Raw genomic sequence first — 22,751 nt, forward strand, 5'->3', positions numbered from 1 at the left:
TGCTAAGCTAAGCGTACACAAGCGCACACTAGCGGACACCTGCTAACTACTGCTTAAAAGTGCTTACTCCCACTAACTCCCGCACTAATTTCTTTGAAAGAAAAGAAAATGGGGAGATAGGAAAGTGGTGAAAAAGGGGGCACAAAGAGGGAAAGACAGTAGGGAAACCAGCTTGGGATGTGCAATACGGGTGTAGGGAAGGTCCATAGCTGCCCATTTCCTTACCAGCAACAGCTGTGCATATGTTAGAAATTTGGAGTGAAATTTGAAACCTTCCACCCCTGAGAGAGGTGAGGACAACAAAGTATGTTCTACTGCAATTATAATTATCAGTTTACATGTCCAGCGGACATGTGTGCGAAATGGGCAGCTATGTATGGGGCATAATTTTTTTGTGGGAACAGATTGCCCTTTTTTTGTTTTTTTTAGGTGAGAGTGGAATGTGAGGTAGAGGAAGTAGGTATATTTGGGGAGGTAGGTTGGGGAGGTAAACAGACAAGACAAACAAGATGCATACAGGGGTGGAATATGACACATGTGGTGGGTGAACACAATTGACGGGGACGGATGTTTGGATATCGCAAGCCCATGAGCCCACAAATGGCAACAGTGGAACTGAAATCCCCACCCATGGGCAGTCACCACTGCACCTTCACAGACCAGAGGGTGGCTGTGCTGGGGGCTGAGTAGGAGGGGCAGGCTCACCTGTGAGTCATGCCACTCGTGCCTAGAGTTGGCGTAGAGGATGAGCGACCGGATGCTTGATCTCCTTACGCTCCACAGCCTGGACTGTTTGGAGGGTGATAGGTGGCCATGCTTGCATGGGGGGACGAGCCCCATCCCCTGCAGTGCTTCCACCCAAAGGTGGCACAGGGCCACTGGAGGAGGAGGTCCCGTTTTGAGCACCAGACATGCTGGTGCCAGGTGCTATCGCCAGCTGAGGTGGGAGAGGCAGGTCCGCTGGGACCGGCCTTCCCATACATTCTATGTTTAGCAGGATTTAATGACAATATGGGTTAGTAACAGACACCAGTATTCCAAATTAGTTGTAACAGCATGCAGTAGTATTCCCATGAACCCAACACACAAGAATTCCAACAGTTGGACAGCAAGCATAACACATGCATATTTAGAACAACAGTGGACATTCCAACAGCATGCAGGGTTGATTGGTGGCAACAACCCACCAAGATTGTGGTATGTGAACAGGGCACATGCATCAAAGTACATGCAGATATTTATAAACCAATAGGACATATGTCCCAACAAAGTTTTTCAGATTACACATACCCATTTAGGTGTGGAATGGCATTATTTATGACCATAAAGTAGGGTGTAAAAAGATCACTCCATTAACAACTTATATATACTTATAACTTTACTCTACATTCCTACTGAGTGCAGGTATATATCCCCTACATGTATTATTACACTAGGCAGTGTCCATTAAATTGTGAAATGGGTCTTGATAGTTCTTTTTATACCTGACCTGTATCTGACATACAAACTGTTCAAGATGCAGATGTTACTGCTACGTATTTATATATTTCATTTATATTCATATATCTACAACCCGCGGTGGTGGTGCTGCAGTAGTGTTGTCGCCTCACGGTAAGATGCTATCCGGTTCGATTCTCAGCTAGAGCGTCTTCTGCATGGAGACATGCGTGAATGAGCGTACCTTCGTTGAAGGATGTGCATCAGCACTGGTAACTCGGCACATAAAAATCAACTACCAATCATTAGCGGACCGGAGTTCCGCTGTGGTGAACCCTAACCGGGAAAAGCAAAAAGACACAACATATTCATATATCTACACATCTGGCTGTCTTCATGTGACATTATCAGCTACATTTAAACAGACCCCTACATTTCTAGCAGCACACTGACATTTCTGGGGAACACAATCACAAGCTACTCATGTGCTATATTAACCTGTACATGAACCAACAGTTGAGGACTGTATATATGCTTAACAGCTACTGGCATTCCCTTCATCTACTTTATATAGACCTACCCAAGTGTGGATTGACAGCACTTAATACAACTGTACTATTGCCATAATGCAAGGGTACAACGACATATCAAAGAAAGTGACACCTACACAGTCCAGGAATTATACCTTTATTAATTACATTACACACTTTTGTAGTGGCTCTCTCATTCATTTCATATTTTGGTGCATGCAGAATACTTTTATTCCAGACTTATTATACCTTTATTAATGGGTTACAACACTTTTTCACACTCTCACTTATTTTATATTACATTGCATGCAGAGACTTTATTCAAGACTTATTATACCTTTATTAATGGGTTACAGCACTCTTTTTCAGGCTCTCTCACTTATTTTATATAACAGGACATGCAGAGAAGTTATTCAAGACTTATTAGACCTTTATTAATGGATTACAACACTCTTTTTCAGGCTCTCTCACTTATTTTATATAATAATACATGCAGAATAATTACTAAGCTGCCTGGTGGCGCAGCCTTAGCAGCCTATCTGCATAGTTCTTGCTGATTCACAGCACGGACCCCTGTAGCTGTGAAGTAAATGAAGGGATATTGAGACATACCTATCCATTATATGGACTACAATAGCATTTCTTACATACTTCACTCCATGGCTACCTGCTCATGTCACAGGCCTCCTGTATCCATCGGTTCAGTTGGTCCTGCTTCCATCTCTTCAGGTCTGCATGGTGGTGACAGACCTGCTCACCAGTCTGAGGGACACCTGTGGCACTGGTGAGATCATGAGCTAACTGGTTCCAAGCCTCCGCTTTGTACTCCGTCCCTTGAAACTGTCCCTGCATGAGTCTTGTCTCATGATGGTGGACAAGGAACCAAACCATGTATTTTGACTCCTTGATGCCCTCGAGTACCCTCTCCAGCACTGGCCATTCTGACTGCAGATGGGAGCTACAATCAGTTATGGTGAGTATTCCCACCTATGGAGCTTAAATATGCCTCATTTCCCGCACTTATTTGTGATTGGCTGTTTTTGAAATTTCTCAGCTAACAGCAAACCTGCTTAGTAATGGTTAAACTTCCATTTATAAGTATATGTATGTTAACAGTGCATGTTTATGCTAAGCTGTCATGGCTTAGTTGTTCAGTACATTGATTATGGTACACAGTGTCCCGGGTTCGAGCCGTGTTATTGCTTTTTATTTTACTACTGCCAGACAGGCTAGGGGGTGTGGCTGTGTTTAGGCAACTTTGCTCAACTTTGCTCTACGTTGCTCCACTTTGCCCGACGTTGCCCGACATTGCCCGACTGTGCGCTGGTTAGTGTGGTGTACAGCTCAGCGCAAACCTATTGAGCTAGGTAAAGTGCTGCTTAGCTATGGGCAACTATATTGCGCTGGGTGCAATGCTGCTTAACTATGGGCAACTATATTGTGCTGGGTACAATGCTGCTTAGCTATGGGCAACTGTATTGCGCTGGGTACAACGTTGCTTAGCTATGGGCAGCTATATTGCTCTGGGTACAACGCTGCTTAGCTATGGGCAATTATATGTCAATATCCTTAATGCTGCTCACTTTCTTACATTTATATATATACATTTTGTTCACTAATACATAGGCCATTTCAATGCTTTTTACTAAAATTTCATTCATATATGTCAGGAATTATTTTATATCCTAATTTAAAACATAAAATAGAAAGGGGAGTGGTGGGACTCGAACTGGGAATGCCTCCTCTTTGTGCGAAGGTTCTACCACTATACTATTGCTATGTAGCTTAATTTGCATAAACATTTCTTATTATGCTCTTCGATGTTGAAATTGCTAACTGCAGCTAAGCAATGGACACACCCGCGCAAACACGCGCAAATACGGGCAGCTATATCGGGAATTATAAAAAATATATATAAAAAGTTTACATTTTACAATTACAAAGGCGTTTAGTATGTGGGGATGTGTAGTGTTTGCTATGTATACATTTCAGCAGACTCGCTCATTGCACTTGTCATTTTCACATTTATATATTTGCAGGGGCATGGATATTTGGACTTCTCGGCAGTCCGACATGCCCCCTGCAGTCTTACATGCTCCATGTTAGCCTTCCAGTTGAGTCAGCGCACCGTCATGAATATGCATGGCGCGCTGACATCATAGTCTTAGACGGCAGTCTCCGAGTAAGACTTGGCTAGTCTTACACGGAGGATTACTGAATCCCCCCCACACTCATGACCCAGAAGAATACAAAAAAAACTGTGCTATAGTCAACAAAATGGAACTTGACTATAGCCATTATTGATTACCTGCTATTTCAGTGATTAGTATCAAGTTACAAAACATGCACACACATATCTATATCTATCTATTTATCTTTATAAAATGGGCAAGGAAAGCCTACCAGTCAGATTTCTTTTTACCTATGCAGCAAATGTACTACATACATGTAGGAGAAAACTACTGCAGGTGACGTAGGCCTCACAGTCCGTCACAAATCCCTTCTACTTCACAGCCTTCAAACTATCACTAGCAACCACTTTTTCTCACCATTAATTCTGATTTATAATGGCAGATTCTGCAGTCAAATTCACATATTCTTCCATAAAAAGACAGACAATACCTTCATAAAAATGCTAAAAAATAAATAAATAAAATAGAGTCCAGGGGAAAAGATAAGAAGAAACTGTAATTAAGGAAACTGTGAACAACATGGCTATATTAGAAAGCTGGTGAAATATTAAAAATAGTTTAAGCAAATGCTTGATGAAATCAGATTTTAAACAAACCATTTATGGATCACTGTTACCTGAACTATGACATTAAATTCAAATTTGAAAATTGTCGTGAAATGACATTTACAAATGAATCTGTGCAAAGTCATACAATGGTTAGACAGAATGATCCATAAATTTACCTCCCTGATGACTTAATTCCAAAGATACATGGAATTATAATCGTACACATCATTGTGTTAGTTAAAATTTGCCATATACTTTTTTATATGCAGATAATGCCTAAGGCTTTACATTTTGATCACACATTTTCAAAACTTTCAGCATACTATTCACCCAGCAGCACAGATAGCACTGAATTTGTGTAACTTCAGTGAATGCAAGATTATATTTATAAAGGAATTTTTCAATAGTATACTGCAGTTTGAAAGTTTGAAAGAAGCATCCCAAAAATTACTTCCCTGAAATTTTCATATATAAATTCTACATGCCTAAATAGTTATAAACCTCCACAATAGCTACAGGGGGTGGCTGAGCTGTTTAACAACAAAATACAATGCAAACTATAGTCATATATAACTATTAAAAGTAAAATCCAAGCTGAAAAATAATATATCTATCTATATATCTATAGCTATATATATATATATATATATATATATATATATATATATATATACATATATACAAACAAACACATGCACACACACACTCACACACACAAACATATATAAATTACTTAAAATTTCTTTTTCATCACATGTTGCTGATTTATAATTTGAATGTTCTTACTCTAAGAAACATATTTTTTTATCATTCTGCCCAGATTAATGTGACCAGTTATTTCAGATGAATACCCCTCCTAGTAGTGTTTTTGGATTTCATCTTGAATATGCTCATCCCACCATAAAGCTCCTGATCATATGTGCTTTCATGTTATTCCATTCGGACTGGACTAAAGCATACATAGAAGGACAGAAGGTACACAATCGGTGAAGTGTTGTGACACATTCTTCATCCAGCCCATTTTCCTCAGAATGAAGTAGCTTGAAGGAGTCCCACTCCCTCTAAAAGGCTGTCATACTACCACTGTCTTTGGACCATTTCTATTTCTGTATTTCCTTTGATAGCACAACTATCTTACTGGTGCCAGAACAGATTATTGAGTAAAAACAGTTATTTGTTTTTTTTGGTTTAGAAGAAAATAAAAGAAGGGCAGAGTTACAAGCCAAAAAGCGGTGGCAAAGTAAGATGTATCTCTGCAGATTATTTAAGGACCTTTTTATCTAAGTAACTACTGTAATATAGAACAAACTTCCTGCCTCAGCACAACTTGTCTTAAATGAAGCCAGCCATAACCGGAGTGTTGTTTAATGACTACATCATAACATTGACACCAAACCTATTTCCTGAGCATGCAGAATTAGTTCACATTGATTAGAAACACTGTGTTGTGTTTTAGCCAGTATTCAGCAAAGCAACAGTCACATCAATTACCTCCCATTAATTTACTATCTGCTATACCTGAGTACAGTTACAGATCAAGGTTATCTTTCCAGCCTTTCTGATACATGGCTCTGCCCTTGGCCTTCCTCAAAAGAACTAATATCTGCCAGGTCACAGTTAATCAGGGCTCTGAAGCCCATTCACTAAACTAACTCAATGCTTACCTCAGAAGTTAAAGTTCTGTAGTCATTATTACAATGATTACTATGGATCTTTAGCTTGCACTTTGCCCAGATCTGAATAATTAATTCCTAGCATTATTCTCCTTTCACTGAGAGCTGCTTCACCTTCAGCGCAATTCATAATAAAATAAGGACCCTAATGGAGCTTCTGTCTTAATGTATGGTAACAGAAATGCAGCAGTCAACCAGCTGATATGTTCTGTTGAATGTAAATCCAACAGCTGTTAACAAAGGAAAACTTCATAAAATGATGAACAGTACCAATAGCCCCCATGACATCAGTTCTCATACCATATTCTAATGCAGAGCTGAATAGTTTAAAAGAGGTTTATAAAACAGAATAACCCTTAATTGTGGCTGTCATAGCTATAATCCTATGTGACATTAAATTCAAACACTGACTGAGCTATGGATTATACCAACAGAAAGAGACTGAGTAATATTAAGCAAATGAAGATGTCTTTTTTTTCCATGTTTAGGGTTCATTCAAAAGTTGATTATGTTTTGATTCTGTCTTGTTTTTGTGATCATCTAATCTACTGAAGAACTTTCACAAAACTTTAAAGAATGAGAGGTAATATATTAATTATGTCTTCTTGTGTTTGTACATCGATAATCTATCTCATAATTGTTTATTTTGACCTTGATGCTGTTTTATAGGGTTTTGTGTGGAGAAAACAGCTTCAGCAAACTATCCCAAGAGTCTATATTGTGCATTTCTGGAAGTGAGAGAAGCCATTGCTAAAATAGACATTGCCTAACCATAGTTTAAGCCTGCAGTGATTACAAAGGAGCCATACTGCCCTAAGTAATCCACTTCTAGGGAAATGGAATGGAATCATTTCAACTACCCTTGTCAAAAGATTATCTAAATTATAAAAGGGGGAGCAAGAGATCAAGCAGTCAGCAGTGTTTCATTGTTTTCCTGAAGAAGTCCTGAAAGGGAATGACTTTGAGAATGTGCTGCTAGTTTGCATACAGTTACAAGCAGAAATGCATGAAGGCAAATGGAACTGGAAGGCAGTACACGCAACCCAGTTTCAGCCAGAGCGGTTGCTATGGTTGCTTCATAGCAAGAGCTGTTTAGTAGTAACAAAACTAGCAGGGAAAGGTTCTTGTCTTCTGGGCTTCTCTTGGAAGGGGTTACATCAAAGGAAGAGGTAAAAGGTAAAAGCCAGACTTAAAGGTACCACTGACAGATGGTACTGGTCTTCCTTTGGATGGGAGGCTGCAGAGTCACCACAAAGGAGTTAAGGAAGGCTCATCTCTTAGATTCTTTATTACAGAACTTTAGGGAGGTAGCCATGGATATTGCTGATACTCAATGGTATGGGTTCTATATACAAGGACAAAGGTTTGCTGTACAGGGAATGGACTCCTGAATGAGGGCAAGGCCTAATAACAGGCACTTCTGACCATTGCCCTTGACATTCTATGTGCAGGCCATTTGATCAAAACTCATACTGAAATGACTTATGAATAACTTTTATTGCCAGGGATTGCAAAGAATGTAAAAGACTAGTACCTATGAGCATGTAACAGACTAGTATCTATGAGAATACTGAAATTTTGGCAAGGCTGGAGGCAAAGCAAAGGCTGTTTGTTGCCTTTGCTTGCTACCATAGAACTGTTTCAAAAATCATCTATGGATGTCCTGAGATTTCTTACTACATCCAGTAATGGTGGATTTTGTTTTCCATTGAAACAGACAATGTGGCAGTGCATTTACTAGAAAATTTCTTCAGGTTAGTTTTTTTATGAAAAAATACTGTTAAATAGTTGTACTAATGTTATGACAGACGTGATAACCTGTTTGTGTAAGTGCTGTGAGGTAAAGCATTTAAAGATTAAACCCTACCATCCATAGACAAATGGTCTGGTGGAGAGGTTTAACTCTACATTGAAAACCATACTGATGCATTTGCAGGGCAGTTGCAGGCAAAAATGGGACGTGTACTTACCCATCTCCTCTATACCAACAGGAGATGGTTCAGGAACCTACAGGCATTTTCTCCCTTTGAGGTGTTGTATGTTCACAAGGTGAGAAAGACCTTGGATTTAATTTCTGATGAGTGGGAGGATGTGTGTTATTCCTAAAAGGATTATTTTATGGAATATGTCCCAAACTTGAGGACTATGATTAGAGAGCTCATGGGGATAACCTTGGAGCACCTAGAATGTGCACAATAGCAGCAGCAGCAAGTCTGGTATGACAGTACAACCAGAGACAGAGAGCATTCTGTTGGACAGTAGGTGATGGGGTTTATTCTTGTTAGACATAACAAACAGCAATCAGCCTGAGACAGTATTTCCATCATTGTGAAAAGGGTGGGTTATGTTTATTATTGTATAGACTTACCAGCTAGGAAGACAAAGCACAAACGTTATCATGTTAACATGACAGAGCCCTAAAATGACAGAGACATACCCTGTTACTCACTATGTGCACTGGATAGCAGGAGGAACCGCTGAGGACCTGATAGCAGATCTCCTTAGTGAGACTTGGTCTGACACCTCAATCAATGAGGAAGACGCCTTCCAGCAACAAGCTCTGGTACAGGTTCAGGAAATCCTAGGAGTAGAGGAATTTGGGTATCTGTTTATTGGTAAACTAGGGAATACCCACCTGATGGATCACCACATGGACAAGGTACCTGAAAGAGTTAGGCAAATACTGATGGGTAGGTCCAAAGGCCTCAACAGGTATTCTAATGCCAAAGAAAGAGTGCAGCACCAGATACTTGGTGAACTGCAGAAAACTGAACAGCCATGCAGAATCAGATGCATACCCCATGCACAGCACAGAAGAAGTCTTAAGGCAGCTTGGTTGGCTAACTGTCAAACCACTACTTGACTTCACCAAAGGTTATTGGCAGATACCCTTGACTAATTAGTTACCAGAAATCATCTAAAGCCAAGGTGTAGTGGCACCACAACCCCATTTGCAAAAATGGAATAAAAGAGGTTGTGGATGGATGGATGGATTGGTTAGGGAAATTACCATTTTGGTGATATACACTAATAAACCATAGCTTAAAATTGATCTCAATGTGAGTGGATGATAGTGACTCTGGGAAATCTTAGATTTTGAAGAAATTTAAAATGTTATATGAAAATGTGGAACTATAAGAACATTACTAAATAGCTAACTTCAAAGTTAAGCTCAGTGAGAAGAACATACCAGCGACAATCCATTATAATTAGATCTTACCTAAACAGTATGATTCAAAAACAGAAAAGGTATTATCTTATGGAAAGTAACTAATATTAGTTATGTCTGTACAGTCATCTCAAAAGTCTCTAGTAAAAAGTCTGGTGATTCACTTTCCTAAGCTGAAGTATGCATTTGATTGAACAATATATGATTAATCTTGGAAAGCTGTAAGTGTTCAGCTTAATCTGCCATTCTAGTCCTTAATCTCATAGAGCCTGGTGCTTGCTTTAAGTATTTACATAATGGTTACATCATTCAGTTTCCTAATATTACTAATTGTATTTAATGCACTTATTTAATAAAGCTTAGATCATAAACTTTCCATGCATTTGAAATCTCCTGTATCTCAGCTAATAAGTAACTCTTTCATATCTTCTCTACTATGACCTCAGAGTCTTTCATCACAAAACAAATATTCCCATCTCTTACTACTCCTCTATAACCCTTGATTTTTCATCACTTGGTTAAAAGAACACTTCTCTCAAAACTTACTGCAAAACTTTCTACACTTCCTCAATCAACATCTCAATCAACACCTTATTCCTAACTAGCACAACAATATAATCTGCAAAATTAATCAATAATGGAAGTTTTATCACCTCTCTAAATTCAGCCCTTGACTCACTCATGTCTAGTTCCCATCTCATTTTTCACTGCATTCATTACAAATCCAAATGGGACTGAACTCTTAAGGCAATTCTGTTTTATTCGTTTTCTTAGCGCTATCGTCTCACATAATAATCAGTTCACTGATGGAACTAATCAGAAATTATCATACACTAACCTAATGTAGTTTATTACCACATTATGCATAGCTTATATCCCCATTATTCTCCATAACAATTTATCATATATTTCATGGTACCAAAAGCTATTACTCTCCTTCTTTTCTTGGTTTTCATCTCCTCTGCCATTTATATTTTAGCATTAGCATTTTTCTGCTATCTGTGCCACTTACCCCATAAACTCCTTCACTTTCTATTTCCTTTATTATTTTATCAGTCTTTGAAAATAGTCATTATTACATTGTAACCTGTGCTATCTAGGGATGGTCTTGAATTACTTAATTTTCTTTTGCTGTCATTTTATTTTTCACAATAATTTTACTATTCCTGCTCCTATTTCATTACCGTTTAGGCCCTTTTATAAAACATTAATTTGGCATCTGTAAAAAAGTCTGGGCCAGATTCACAAAGGCTTGCATGGACTCTAAGAGTAGAGTAAGACTGCAGACATCCAATATGTCTGCCAAGCGATCCAGGAACAGCCGGCAGGGGCATGCATGAGAGCTCCTAAAGCTACTCTTGCACGGACTGTGTTATGTTATGCAAATTACCTCATTTGCTGCTGAAAGCTATGCAAATGAGGTAAATTTGTGATCCAGGAAACACTAACCTGTCCGAGTAAGAGTAGGGTTATTTGCAGAAATGTACTCTGTTGGTAATGGAGTACCGTTCTGCAAATAGCAAAACAGAGCTATGACAGCTCCATATACAGGATGCATCCAGTTGAGGAAGCATGCCAATGGCCAGATATAAGGCCACTGGCATTTTAATCTGTTGCAAAATATTAAAAATATTTTTTGTCCCCCGATCTCCGATGTTTAAGCGTAGTGTAGCTATAGCCTGCTATGTGGTAATTGCAGTACTCACTGTCATAGCAACTCAGTGCTATAAATTGCTAGGTCAGGTAGGTGTAGCCCTTTAAGTTTTCCAAAGTGGTGCCCATGCTTGTTTGCTGTGGACACCATTGTGTAAGTCAGAAGGTTAGTATGCTTCTTATATCTGAAGTTAGGGGTGTAGCCAATGATTTGAATGTTGTACTCAGACCAGAATGTTGCCACTTTCAGTACACAGTTGTCAGTGTAGAATTGTACTCACCCCTACAAATGCTAACACAAGATACATGGGAGTATGTAGTTTATTTTCTATTTATACAGTTAGCTGCCATAAATATGTAGTTATTGAGATGTATTAATTTGGCACATGAACTGTTTGTGAACTGCTATACTGTGAATATTAATGTACTCACTTCTGCACAGTTGGTGCTTTTTTATTGTTGACATTAGCACAGGATGCTCATGAAAACTGGACAATTCCAGTACTGAGTATGCCTACCTACATCCTTGCTGGACCCTGAACACACAGGTATTTCATACATTTGGGTGGGGATTGTCCTGCTATGATACTGTGTGGGGGTTGTAAAGTGCTGCTGTAACATTATTTACTGCTAGAATGTCTGGTTCTGTTATCACAGTCATGTAATGCAATTCCACAACAACTGCTGGTAAAGTTCCACAGAACAGGTTTTGTGTTATGGCATTCCTATCTTTCCTTTACATTCACTCATTCTGATGCATGATATATATATTTCAGTAACAACTTGCTGTATATCTACTGTGGCTTAGTGGTACTTTATGCAGTCTAGTGTGTCCAAGGTCCGGGTTTGAGACTGAAAGTGGTGTTTTATTTTGCTGCTGAGCAGAACAAGGGCCCTCACATGCAGGTTGACTAAGGCACTTTTAAGCAGTTGTAAGCGGGTTTGTGTAGTTTTGCATGAAGCTTAGGAATACTTAGCTAAGCGCACACAAGCACACACTCGTGCTAACCCGCTAACTACTGCTTAAAAGTGCTTACTCCTGCTAGCCCCTGTGCTCATTTCTTTGAAAGAAAAGAAAATGGGGAGATAGGAAAGTGGTGAAAAAGGGGCACAAAGAGGGAAAGACAGTAGGGAAAACAGCTCGGGATGTGCAGGGCGGGTGTAGGGAAGGTCCATAGTTGCCCATTTCTTTAACAGCAACAGCTGTGCATATGCTAGTAATTTTGAGGGAAATTTGAAACCTTCCACCCCTGAGAGAGGGGTGAGGACAACGAAGTATGTTGTACTGCCAATTAAATTTCAGTTTGTGTGTTCATCGGACATGTGTGCAAAATGGGCAGCTATGTATGGGGCGTAATTTTTTTGGGTGCAGATTGCCCTTTTTTTTCAGGTGAGAGTGGAATGTGGGGTAGGGGAAGTAGGTATATTTGGAGAGGTTGGTTGGGGAGGTAAACAGACAAGACAAACAAGATGTATACAGGGGCGGAATATGACACATGTGGTAGGTGAACAACATTGACGGTGAAGGATGCTTGGAAATCGTAAGCCCATGAGCCCACAGATGGCAATAGTGGAACTGAGATCCCCACCCATGGGCAGTCACCACTGCACCTTCACAGCTCAGAGGGTGGCTGTGCTGGGGGTTACGTAGGTGGGGCAGGATCACCTATGAGTCACGCCACATGTGCCTCAAGCTGGCGTAGAGGATCAGCGACTGAACGCTCGATCTCCCTACGCACCACAGCCCGGTCCGTTCAGAGGGTGATAGGTGGCCCTCCTCCAGCCACACTTGCAGGGGGGAGACAAGCCCCATCCCCTGCAGCACTTCCACCTGAAGGTGGCACAGGGCCAATGGAGGAGGAGGTCCCAGGCTGGGCACCGGACCTACTGCTGCCATGTGACATCGACAGCTGAGGTGGGACAGGTGGGTCCGCTGGGACCAGCCTTCCCATACGTTCTATGTTTAGGAGGATTTAATGAAATATGGGTTGGTAACAGCCAACAGCATTCCAAATTAGTTGTAACAGCATGCAGTAATATTTCCATTAACCCAACACACCAGATTTCCAACAGTTGAACAGCAAGCATAGCACATGCATATATAGAAAAACAGTGGACATTCCAACAGCATGCAGGATTGATTGGTGGCAACAGGCCACCAAGATTGTGGTATTTGAACAGGGCACATGCATCAAAGTAAATGCAGATATTTATAAACTAATAGGACATATGTCCCAACAAATGTTTTGAGATTAGACATACCCACTGAGGTGTGGAATTGCATTGTTTATGCACATACAGTAGGGTGCAAAAAGATACTTCCATTAACAACTTATATGTACTTATAGTTTACACTACATTCCTATTGACTGCAGATATATATCCCCTATATGTCTTATTACACTAGGCAATGTCCGTTAAATTGTGAAATGGGTTTTGCTAGTTCCTTATATACCTGACCTGTATCTAACATACAAACTGTCCAGGATGCAGATGTTACTGCTACGTATTTGTATATTTTATTTATATTTATATATCTACATATCTGGATGTGTTCAGGTGACATTATCAGTTATATTTTAATGGCCCCCTACATTTCTAGCAGCACACTGACATTTCTGGGGAACACAATAACAAGCTACTCATGTGCCAGATTTACCTATACATGCCAGCCATGAACCAACAGTTGAGGACTGTATATATGCTTAACAGCTACTGGCACTCCCTTCATCCACCTTCTATGGGCATTACCCAAGTGTGGGTTGACAGCACTTAATACAACAGTACTATTTCTATAATGCAAAAGTACAACAGCATTTCGAAGAAAGTGACACGGACACACTCCAGGAATTATACCTTTATTAATTACATTACACACTTTTCTAGAGGCTCTCTCATTTATTTGATATATCAGTGCATGCAGAAGTCTCATTCAAGACATATTATACCTTTATTTATGGATTACAACACTTGTTTTCAGGCTCTCTCACTTATTTTATATAACAGTACATGCAGAGATGTTATTCAAGACTTATTATACCTTTATTAATGGGCTACAACACTTTTTTTCAGGCTCTCTCACTTATTTTATATATCAATACATGCAGAATAATTACTAACCTGCCTGGTGGTGTAGCCTTAGCAGCCTATCTGCATAGGCTTGCTGATTCGCAGCACGGACACCTGCAGCTGTGAAGTAAATTAAGTGATATTGAGACATACCTATCCATAATATATACTATGATAGCAATTCTTACATAATTCATTCTATGGCTACCTACTCAGTAGTGGGGCATTTTCCATCCCACGGGCCTCCTGTATCCACTGGTTCAGTCAGTCCTCCTTGCGTCTCTTCAGGTCTCAGTAGTTGTGTCTGACCTGCTCACCAGTCTAAGGGACGCTTGTGGCACTGGTGAGATCATGTGCGAGACGGTTCCAGGATTCCGCTTTGTATTCAGTGCCCTGGAACTGGCCCTGCAAGAGTCTGGCATCATGATTATGGACGAGGAGCCAAACCATCATTTTTGACTCCTCAATGCCCCACCGTTGCGCTCAGAAGCAAGAGCCCTCTCCAACACCAGCCATGCTGCCTGAAGATGGGAGCTACAACCAGTTATGGCAAGTATTCCCACCTATGGAGCTTAAATATGCGTCATTTCCCACACTTATTTGTGATTGGCTGGTTTTGAAATTTCGCAGCTGAAAGCACACCTGCTTAGCACTGGGTAAACTTTCATTAATATGTATATGTGTGTTGACAGTGCATGAATACCAAAAGCTGTCATGGCTTAGTGGTTCAGTAGTGTGATTATGGTGCACAGTATCCCAGGTTCAAGGCCTGTCATTGCTTTTTATTTTACTACTGGCCAGACTGGCTAGGGGGTGTGGCTGTGTTTAGCCGACTTTGCTCAACTTTGCCCAACGTTGCTCTACATTGCTCGACGTTGCCCGACGTTGCCCAACGTTGCGTTAGTGCGGTGCGCAGCTATGTGCAAACATGTTTTGTTTGCGCTAGTTGGTGCGATGCGCAGCTCCAAGCAAAGCCATTGCACTAGTTAAACCAGTGCTAAGCTATGAGCATTTATACTTAAATGTGCTTAATACTGGTAAACTTTGCTTAGCAGTGTTTCAGATTGCTTAAGATATGTTACTTATGCATTCATCAGTATGCATAACCAATTCACCTTCTTATATCTATATAAAATATTGTTCACTACTACATAGGCCATTTCAATGCTTTTTACTAAAATCTAAAAGATAAATGTCAGGAATTATTTTTCTATACTGGTTTCCTACAGAAAATACAAAGGGGAGTGGTGGGACTCGAACCGGGAATTCCTCCTTTTTCTGCAAAGGCTCTGTCACTACACTATTGCTATTTGACTTAATTTTATATAAGTTTCTTATTATCCTCTTTGATCTCTAAACTGCTAACTGTAGCTAAGCAATGGGCAAACCTGCGCAAACACGGGCAAATACGGGCAGCTATATCGGGAATAATAAAAAAAAAAGGAAAGTTTTACATTTTAGAATTGTACAGGGATTTAGAATGTGGGGGAGTGTAGTGTTGGGTATGTACACATTTGAGCGGACTCGCTCATTTCAGTTGACATTTGCAGATTGAGGGACTTGCAGGGGCATGGATTTTTGGACTGCTTGGCAGTCTGACATGCCCCCTGCACTTGTGCATGCTCCGTGTTAGCCTTAGAGTTGAGTCAGCACACCCTCATGAATATGCATGGCGCGCTGACATCATCCTCTTAGGCTGCAGTTTCCGAGTAAGACTTATTTAGTCTTACACGGAGGATTAGTGAATCCTGGCTACTGATTTTTCTGAAACTGTCATGTCTCTAAAAATAGTACAATCGTTCTGTGGTACTGAATTTACTTTACCTTCCATATTGCCTTTTATGTCTCTGTCAAATTAATTTCTTTTTGTAAGAGTTCCTGAACATCTGTACCTACCACCACATTCCACACTTTCTTCAGCAGACTGCTTAGGGACAACTGGGAATTTGGGCTATATTTCTAAATGTTCCCCTGGACTTCAAACCTAGTAACTACCTATGAACACAGTACTGTTGTAACTCTTGCTAAAGTTTTTAATGATTCCTAGTTGTGCACAATCAGTGTTATTATTCAGTTCTGGCCCTTTGGTGGACCTCTTTATTCTTTTGGACGCTGGTAGGTAGATTGGACACTAAATTGGCCATAGGTGCTACTGTGTATGTGAGTGAATGGTACAAATGAACTACTGTGGCAGGGCTAGCCACCCGGTGGTATAAACCATGGCTTGAGATGATTGTCACTGTTGAAATGACACCCCAAAGCCATGTGTAAAATGGGAAAAAGGAGTTGAGGATGGCTGGATGGATGGAAGGAAGGAACATTACAATGATATGTTTGAGGCTGTCCTTGATTGATTTGTCTTATACCTATTTGTTCAACCTCAGATGGTGGATTCAAGGATAAATTCTTCTCCCCCATCCTTGGTTTGCATTGTATCACAGGGTTTGATTCTTGGCTCTTAGTTGCTCACCATTTACTTATTGCCACTAGATGATTTATTTGCACAAGAAATGTGCAATATCATTGCTCTGCTGATGACAAACATCCATGCCTCTCATTTCCTCAGAATTCTGTGATTGCCATTAACTATATTTCACATGACCTGGAACTTATCCATAAGTGGATGGTCAGCATGAGGCTCAAATGTAATACCTCTAAGCTTGATCGGCCATGCAATATTTGGGGACTCCTGTATGTACTTTGTCCCCTGATAACTTTCATCAGGGTTACAAACTTTCATTTGAGCCAAAGATGTATATTCTTAGCATGATTTTGATGACAGATTAATACTTAAGGACCAGATCTCTCCTTTGGTCAGATCTTCTTACTTCTATTTGCAGAGTATCCCCCTACATGCACTGGCTTCCTCTTGTTTAAATGATTGCAATGAATTAGATATTGGTCTTCCTTAATCAGAACTTGCTTGTTTATATTTACTGTATAAATACGCGGCTTAGTTACTAACTGCAGTTTCAAGATACCATTATATAACTAATTCTGCAGAGTTTGCACAGGCTATCAATGAAGCAATAAATTATCTACAAGTCCCCTGTGCAGCTTTACATAGCTCTTCATAACTGTGGTCCACCTTACTTGTCAGAACATTTCTAGTCATACACTCTGTTCCAGTGCACAAGGCCTCCTGTCAGTTCCACTCTGTAATCTAGAGATGTATTGTCGCTGATCATTTAGTTAACAAGCTTCTGTACAGTAGAACTTGATCTCCAGTTGGCCTTGAGTTTCTCCCACTCTAGCAGGATGCAATGGAGGGTTAAAAACACACTTGATTTGGCTTATAATTGACAAATATATTTTCATGTCATGTCATTTTAATTTTCTGTAATCTATACTTATGTGTTACAATCTATGCTTACTGACATTTATTACCCCGTACTGTCCCTTGGCTCTGGCATCTTTCTTTTTTTGTTGTTTTTTTTTTTGTTAAAATGTCTGTCTTTCTAGGTACTTTCTTCTTTTTCTATCCTTTCCCTTCCTCCTACTGAAGATATTTAATTTAATTTTTACATTACCACCTTCTTCTAAAGCTGTAAATCTATTTTTCCCCCAGCTTGAGAATCCATCCCCTTCCTTTCTACATTTCGTAGCAAATAATTCCTGTCATTGTTCAGTAACTCCTGTTCTTCCTCTGGTTTATGCAACCCCCCCACCACCACCACACCTGCTTTTGTATATCACTTTGTTATTCCTTTGACAGTTCTAAATGTACATTTTCATTATCTTCTTGCATTATGACTTCAGATCCACCTACATAGGCCTCTTAGTTTCATAATATCTGCTTTATACTGCTTTGCTATATTAGGGTGGCCACGTTGGTGCAGCGGTTAGTGTTGCTGCCTCACAGCAAGAGGTTCTCCAATTCGATCCTCAGCTGGGGTGCCTTCTGTGCGGAGTCTGCATGTCCTCCCTGTGGTTGTGTGGGTTTCCTCTGGGTGCTCCAGTTTCCTCCCACATCCCAAAGACATGTTGTAGGTGGATTGGACACTCTAAATTGTCCCTAGATGTGAGTGCATGCATGTGTGTCCCTTCTGTGGAAGGCTGGGCTGGCAACTCAATGCCATAAAACTCCACTGCCAGTCATGAGCAGACAGATGATCCACTGTGGCGACCCCTAACTGGGAAAAGCCAAAAGAAGAAGCTACTGTTTTGCTTTATTACTTGTTTGACTGTGTTAAGAGTATTCTCTTCTACTGCATTCACTTACTAAATCATCTTCTTCCCCACAAAAGTAATATTTTGAGCTGCCCCTTTTATCACAAAGTACCATTCATACCATTTAGATTTATAAAATGAGACATTCATAATATTGTAATTCAGTTCACACACACCTTCCCCAACCATATCTAAACATATCTTTCATCATAAACATGGATAATTATATACACATTTTTGCAAATGTCTTTAGAGTACTTTTTAATGTCCAATAAACCGCCTCAACATGTAAAGCAGTGTAATTCACAATCTTCCTTTAAATATAACCTAGATTACATTTACTCAGGGACTGACTGGTACGGTGCTCCTAGAGAATAGAAGTATAGCATCAGCGAGGGCACTGTCACGATGTGAATGGTCATAAGAATTGGTGGCCTTGGAATGTCTATGAAATCCATTTCCATCAATATGTCAGTTCTGCACTGAACTCACAATATCATTCTTAATAATGGTGCAGCTAGGGATAAACATTTTGTTTTGCCTCTAATACAGTCATAACCTTTTCTGCATTCCGAAAGATCAAAAGTTACGTCACAAAACTCATTCAAGCACTAATTGTATTAATGCATGAATATTTGTGGATTTAAAGAACAACAGCTCAATAAATCTTTCCCAAACCAAATGCCTTCAATAGGTAAGTTCTTTTCCAGTCTTATTCTTACAGTATGTCTTTTCTTTTTGGAAATATTCTGCTGCAAACATTTCTTGAACATCACAGACACTGCATAACTTTTGTACAATTGCCTGGACCACTCACTTCTTATCCAGCAATGTGCGTAACAGAAACCATTCCCTGTTGCACTTCTTCCTTGATATCTTTTGGTTCCAGCTCAGTATCATCGCACTCTTGTGGAAAGTGTTTATCCAGTACTTAAGACTAAGAGGCCAGATTCATTAATGCCTAAACCAAGTATACACGATCTGTATTCAAGAACATACTTACCACATTTTTTGTGCTTTCTAGGTACGCACAAGGATTGCACTAAATGTACATGTAGTCTACACTTTGTGGTAATGTTTATGAATTCCTCCTTGATATTTAAGCCTGGAAGAAAATCAGTAGGAAAACTAAAATTAGGAAGAAAAAGGTGTGAGCTAGGCTTGTATTGTCTGTTCACTCAGAATGATTTACACATTGTGTAGATGTCCCTGAATACAGGTTGTGTATATTTAGTGTATAATTAGTGTAGATGTTCCTGAATACAGATTGTGTACACTTAGTGTACTTAGTATAGTTGTTCCAGAATACAGATCATGAATTATGATTGTTTTTTATATAAACATAAAAAGCTAAACAAAATGTATAAATGAGATTAAACATAATGTGCTAACTGAGAGATTAGCAATACTTATCCATAATTGTACAACTATGAATCTAAGGTAGAACAAACAAATATGGATATTATATACAATTTACATTTGCAACTGGTTTCATTGTGTGAAGTGTCGTGTTGCTAACCATTGTCTGTGCAGCATTTACAACTGGTTGAATTGTATGAAGGGTCAGTATTGCTAGCCATTGTCCCTGCAGCATTTATAACTGGTTTAATTGTGTGAAGGGTCAGTGTGGCTAGTCATTGTCCTTGCGGCATTGGGTCTATATTAAATATTCAAAGGTACAAAAACACGAGTACCTTTTAATCAACACCTAAGTATTGAACATCCTTTTGAGTGAACAGCCACATCAGCAATTTCTTTCCAAGGGAAATAAATGAGTTGGCCATTATTTTAAATCTGCCCTTTTCCCTACTGTAGTGCGATCTCGGAGTTAGTATATTTAGTTGGGGGTGCTGTGGGGAGCACAGCCCCCCACATTGGAGGGTGTGGGGGTGAAGCCCTCCACTTAATAGTGTTTGTTATATTGTGTCATGGGTTGTTGGACTACCAATTTCTTTCCCTTGGAAAGAAATTGATGATGTGGATGTTCGGTGAAGAGGATATTCAACAATTATGTGTCGATGAATGGGTAATCGTGATTATGTAACTTCAAGGTTATAATATAGACCTGCAGCATTTACAACTGGTTTCACTATGTAGGTATACAAGGTGAGCATTTTTATACTTAAGTAATTCTTGTGACCATATTTGGGATGTAATTTTGTTTCATAATGATGGTCCTAGTCTGGACAAAGCACATTCTCCATGTATTGTCTTGTGATTTTCCTATCTAGTAAACATGTGCCCTGAAAGGTAATTTCATTTTCAATGGTGAGCTGTAGCCTTCTTTTAATATTTTGTACAGAAAAGTACCAAGTATGTTTTTCATTTAAAGGGATCCAATTTAAGCTCTGAAGGAGGTTGCAGTGGTGTGTTTAAGTACCTGCAGGGAGGACAAATCTGCAATTTTTTTCAGTATTGTGTAGTCTTTGCAGAGTTAAAAGTTAAATAGTGGAAGCACATATTCTAGTTCAGGAAGAAGGGCTTTATTAACAATGGCAGTTCAGGCAGAGGGACAGAGAGTAGATGCAAAATTATCCAGCAGAGTTTTAATTGTACAGTACCTTATTAGTAGTTGTGTTAGTATGTGTAAAAAGGCAAGTGAGGGATATACATACGCCCTAAATATTTATATTGAGACACAAACAGAATAATATGCTAGAATAATACACTGCAGCCATCGCAGGTTTCCTGTGTTGCACCTGATAGTACAGCCAGTATGAGCACTGTGTCACAGTACTTTCTTAGTATCTCATTATCATACCCCACTATGCATTGATTATGTCTTAGAAATTCAAAATGGGAAACCCTGCTACTACTGCAAAGTACAACTGATAAAATGCAGCTGTAACACAGAGTTATGGGGGAAATTATACCTGAAGGGATTACGCTGAAGTCTATTTTAAAACAACATAATGGATACTTTGCTCAAATAAAATGAATCACAACTACTCAAAGAGTAAAAAATATTGAGTTTTCTCCCAAGGATTAATAAAAGCATACATAAGCTTTCATCAATGCTTAATTTGACGATTTTATTTTTAAAATAATATCTATTTTTCCCCATAAGTAACTAGAGTCATTTAAACTTTTTTTTAATTCTAGGAAGCCAAAGCATAACAGTGGAAAAGTCAATACAAGGATATATCGGCCAAACAATGGAAATATCCTGCGTTTATGGTCCTGCTTATAAAAATTATGCAAAATACTGGTGTAAAGGATATTACAGGATCTCCTGTAGCATATTAGTTGAAACACCTAATTCCAATTCTGCTGATAATGGAAGAATAATAATTACAGACAATGAACTCATAGCGAAAGTCGTTATAAAACCATTAAGTCTAGAAGATGCAGGCTGGTACTGGTGTGGAATTGAAATCACTGGCAGCGACATAATGGACTATACTGAGATGAAGGTGTCAGAAAGTAAGAAACTATATAAAATGAGCTGATGTTATTATTCCATTAAGGTACAGTGACTTGAAAGTGTTCAGCAGTTGGCATAAAAAGGTATTGTACATCTAAATTCATAATGCACTCTTTATTTTGAGTGTTATTTTTGTTAACTATAAAATGCTAATGAGAAGACTGGAATGCATACTTAGCCTGCATACTACACAAGCTAGTGTAAGTGGCTTTGTATAGCAGATAAGTGGTTCCATGCCATGGACCCCTCACTGTTCAGTAGCCTTGCGTTACTCACCAGTGAGGCCTTTAAGAACAGTATGTAACTATGGTAGTCTGGAGCTATAGCTTGCTTAAATAAGACCATTGTATATCCCAATGCACCACTCTATAGTGATTGTTGTTTAATGCAGGGATTCATACAATCTTTACTATACAGTATTCTTGAGATCACCACATGAAATGCAGATGTCTACACATGATTTAATCAAGCAATTTCTTCATGCTTAGACTGCATATCCAGGCAAGTAGTGTAGTGCAATATAGAAAAAGAGTGAGAGTATGCATGTGTGTGTGTGTGTGTGTGTGTGTGTGTGTGTGTGTGTGTGTGTGTGTGTGTGTGTGTGTGTGTGTGTGTGTTTATGTGTGTGTGTATGCACATGCATACATATATGCATACGCATGTGTAAAAGTGATAAGAGTACTTGATTGCCAGTTCAAATCTGCATATCAGTATCTCTGTGTATGCAGGGGTGCAGGCACTATATTGCAGATACCAGCATTATATACTTGGTTGGTATTTCAGGGGTTACAGTTAAGACGTTCTGCAAACTGCTTAAATGAATGAGTCATAATAATGCAAATGGTATTTCAGTGCAGTGCATGGCCATGTATTTTGTACATGACAC

General features: G+C 39.4%; 1 protein-coding gene across 1 annotated transcript in view; it reads left to right on the forward strand.

The window, feature by feature from the left end:
• Positions 1–22,751, forward strand: part of LOC122806571 (transmembrane domain-containing protein TMIGD3-like) — a 270,705-nt gene that overhangs the window by 87,857 nt on the left and 160,097 nt on the right. The window contains exon 2 of the mRNA XM_044077108.1: positions 21,544–21,864. Coding sequence (XP_043933043.1) covers positions 21,544–21,864 — 321 coding nt within the window. The remainder of the gene's footprint in view (positions 1–21,543; positions 21,865–22,751) is intronic.

Source organism: Protopterus annectens, chromosome 7.part0 (genome assembly GCF_019279795.1).
Source record: "Protopterus annectens isolate FY-2018-M chromosome 7.part0, PAN1.0, whole genome shotgun sequence".
In the NCBI taxonomy this organism is placed as follows: domain Eukaryota; kingdom Metazoa; phylum Chordata; order Ceratodontiformes; family Protopteridae; genus Protopterus; species Protopterus annectens.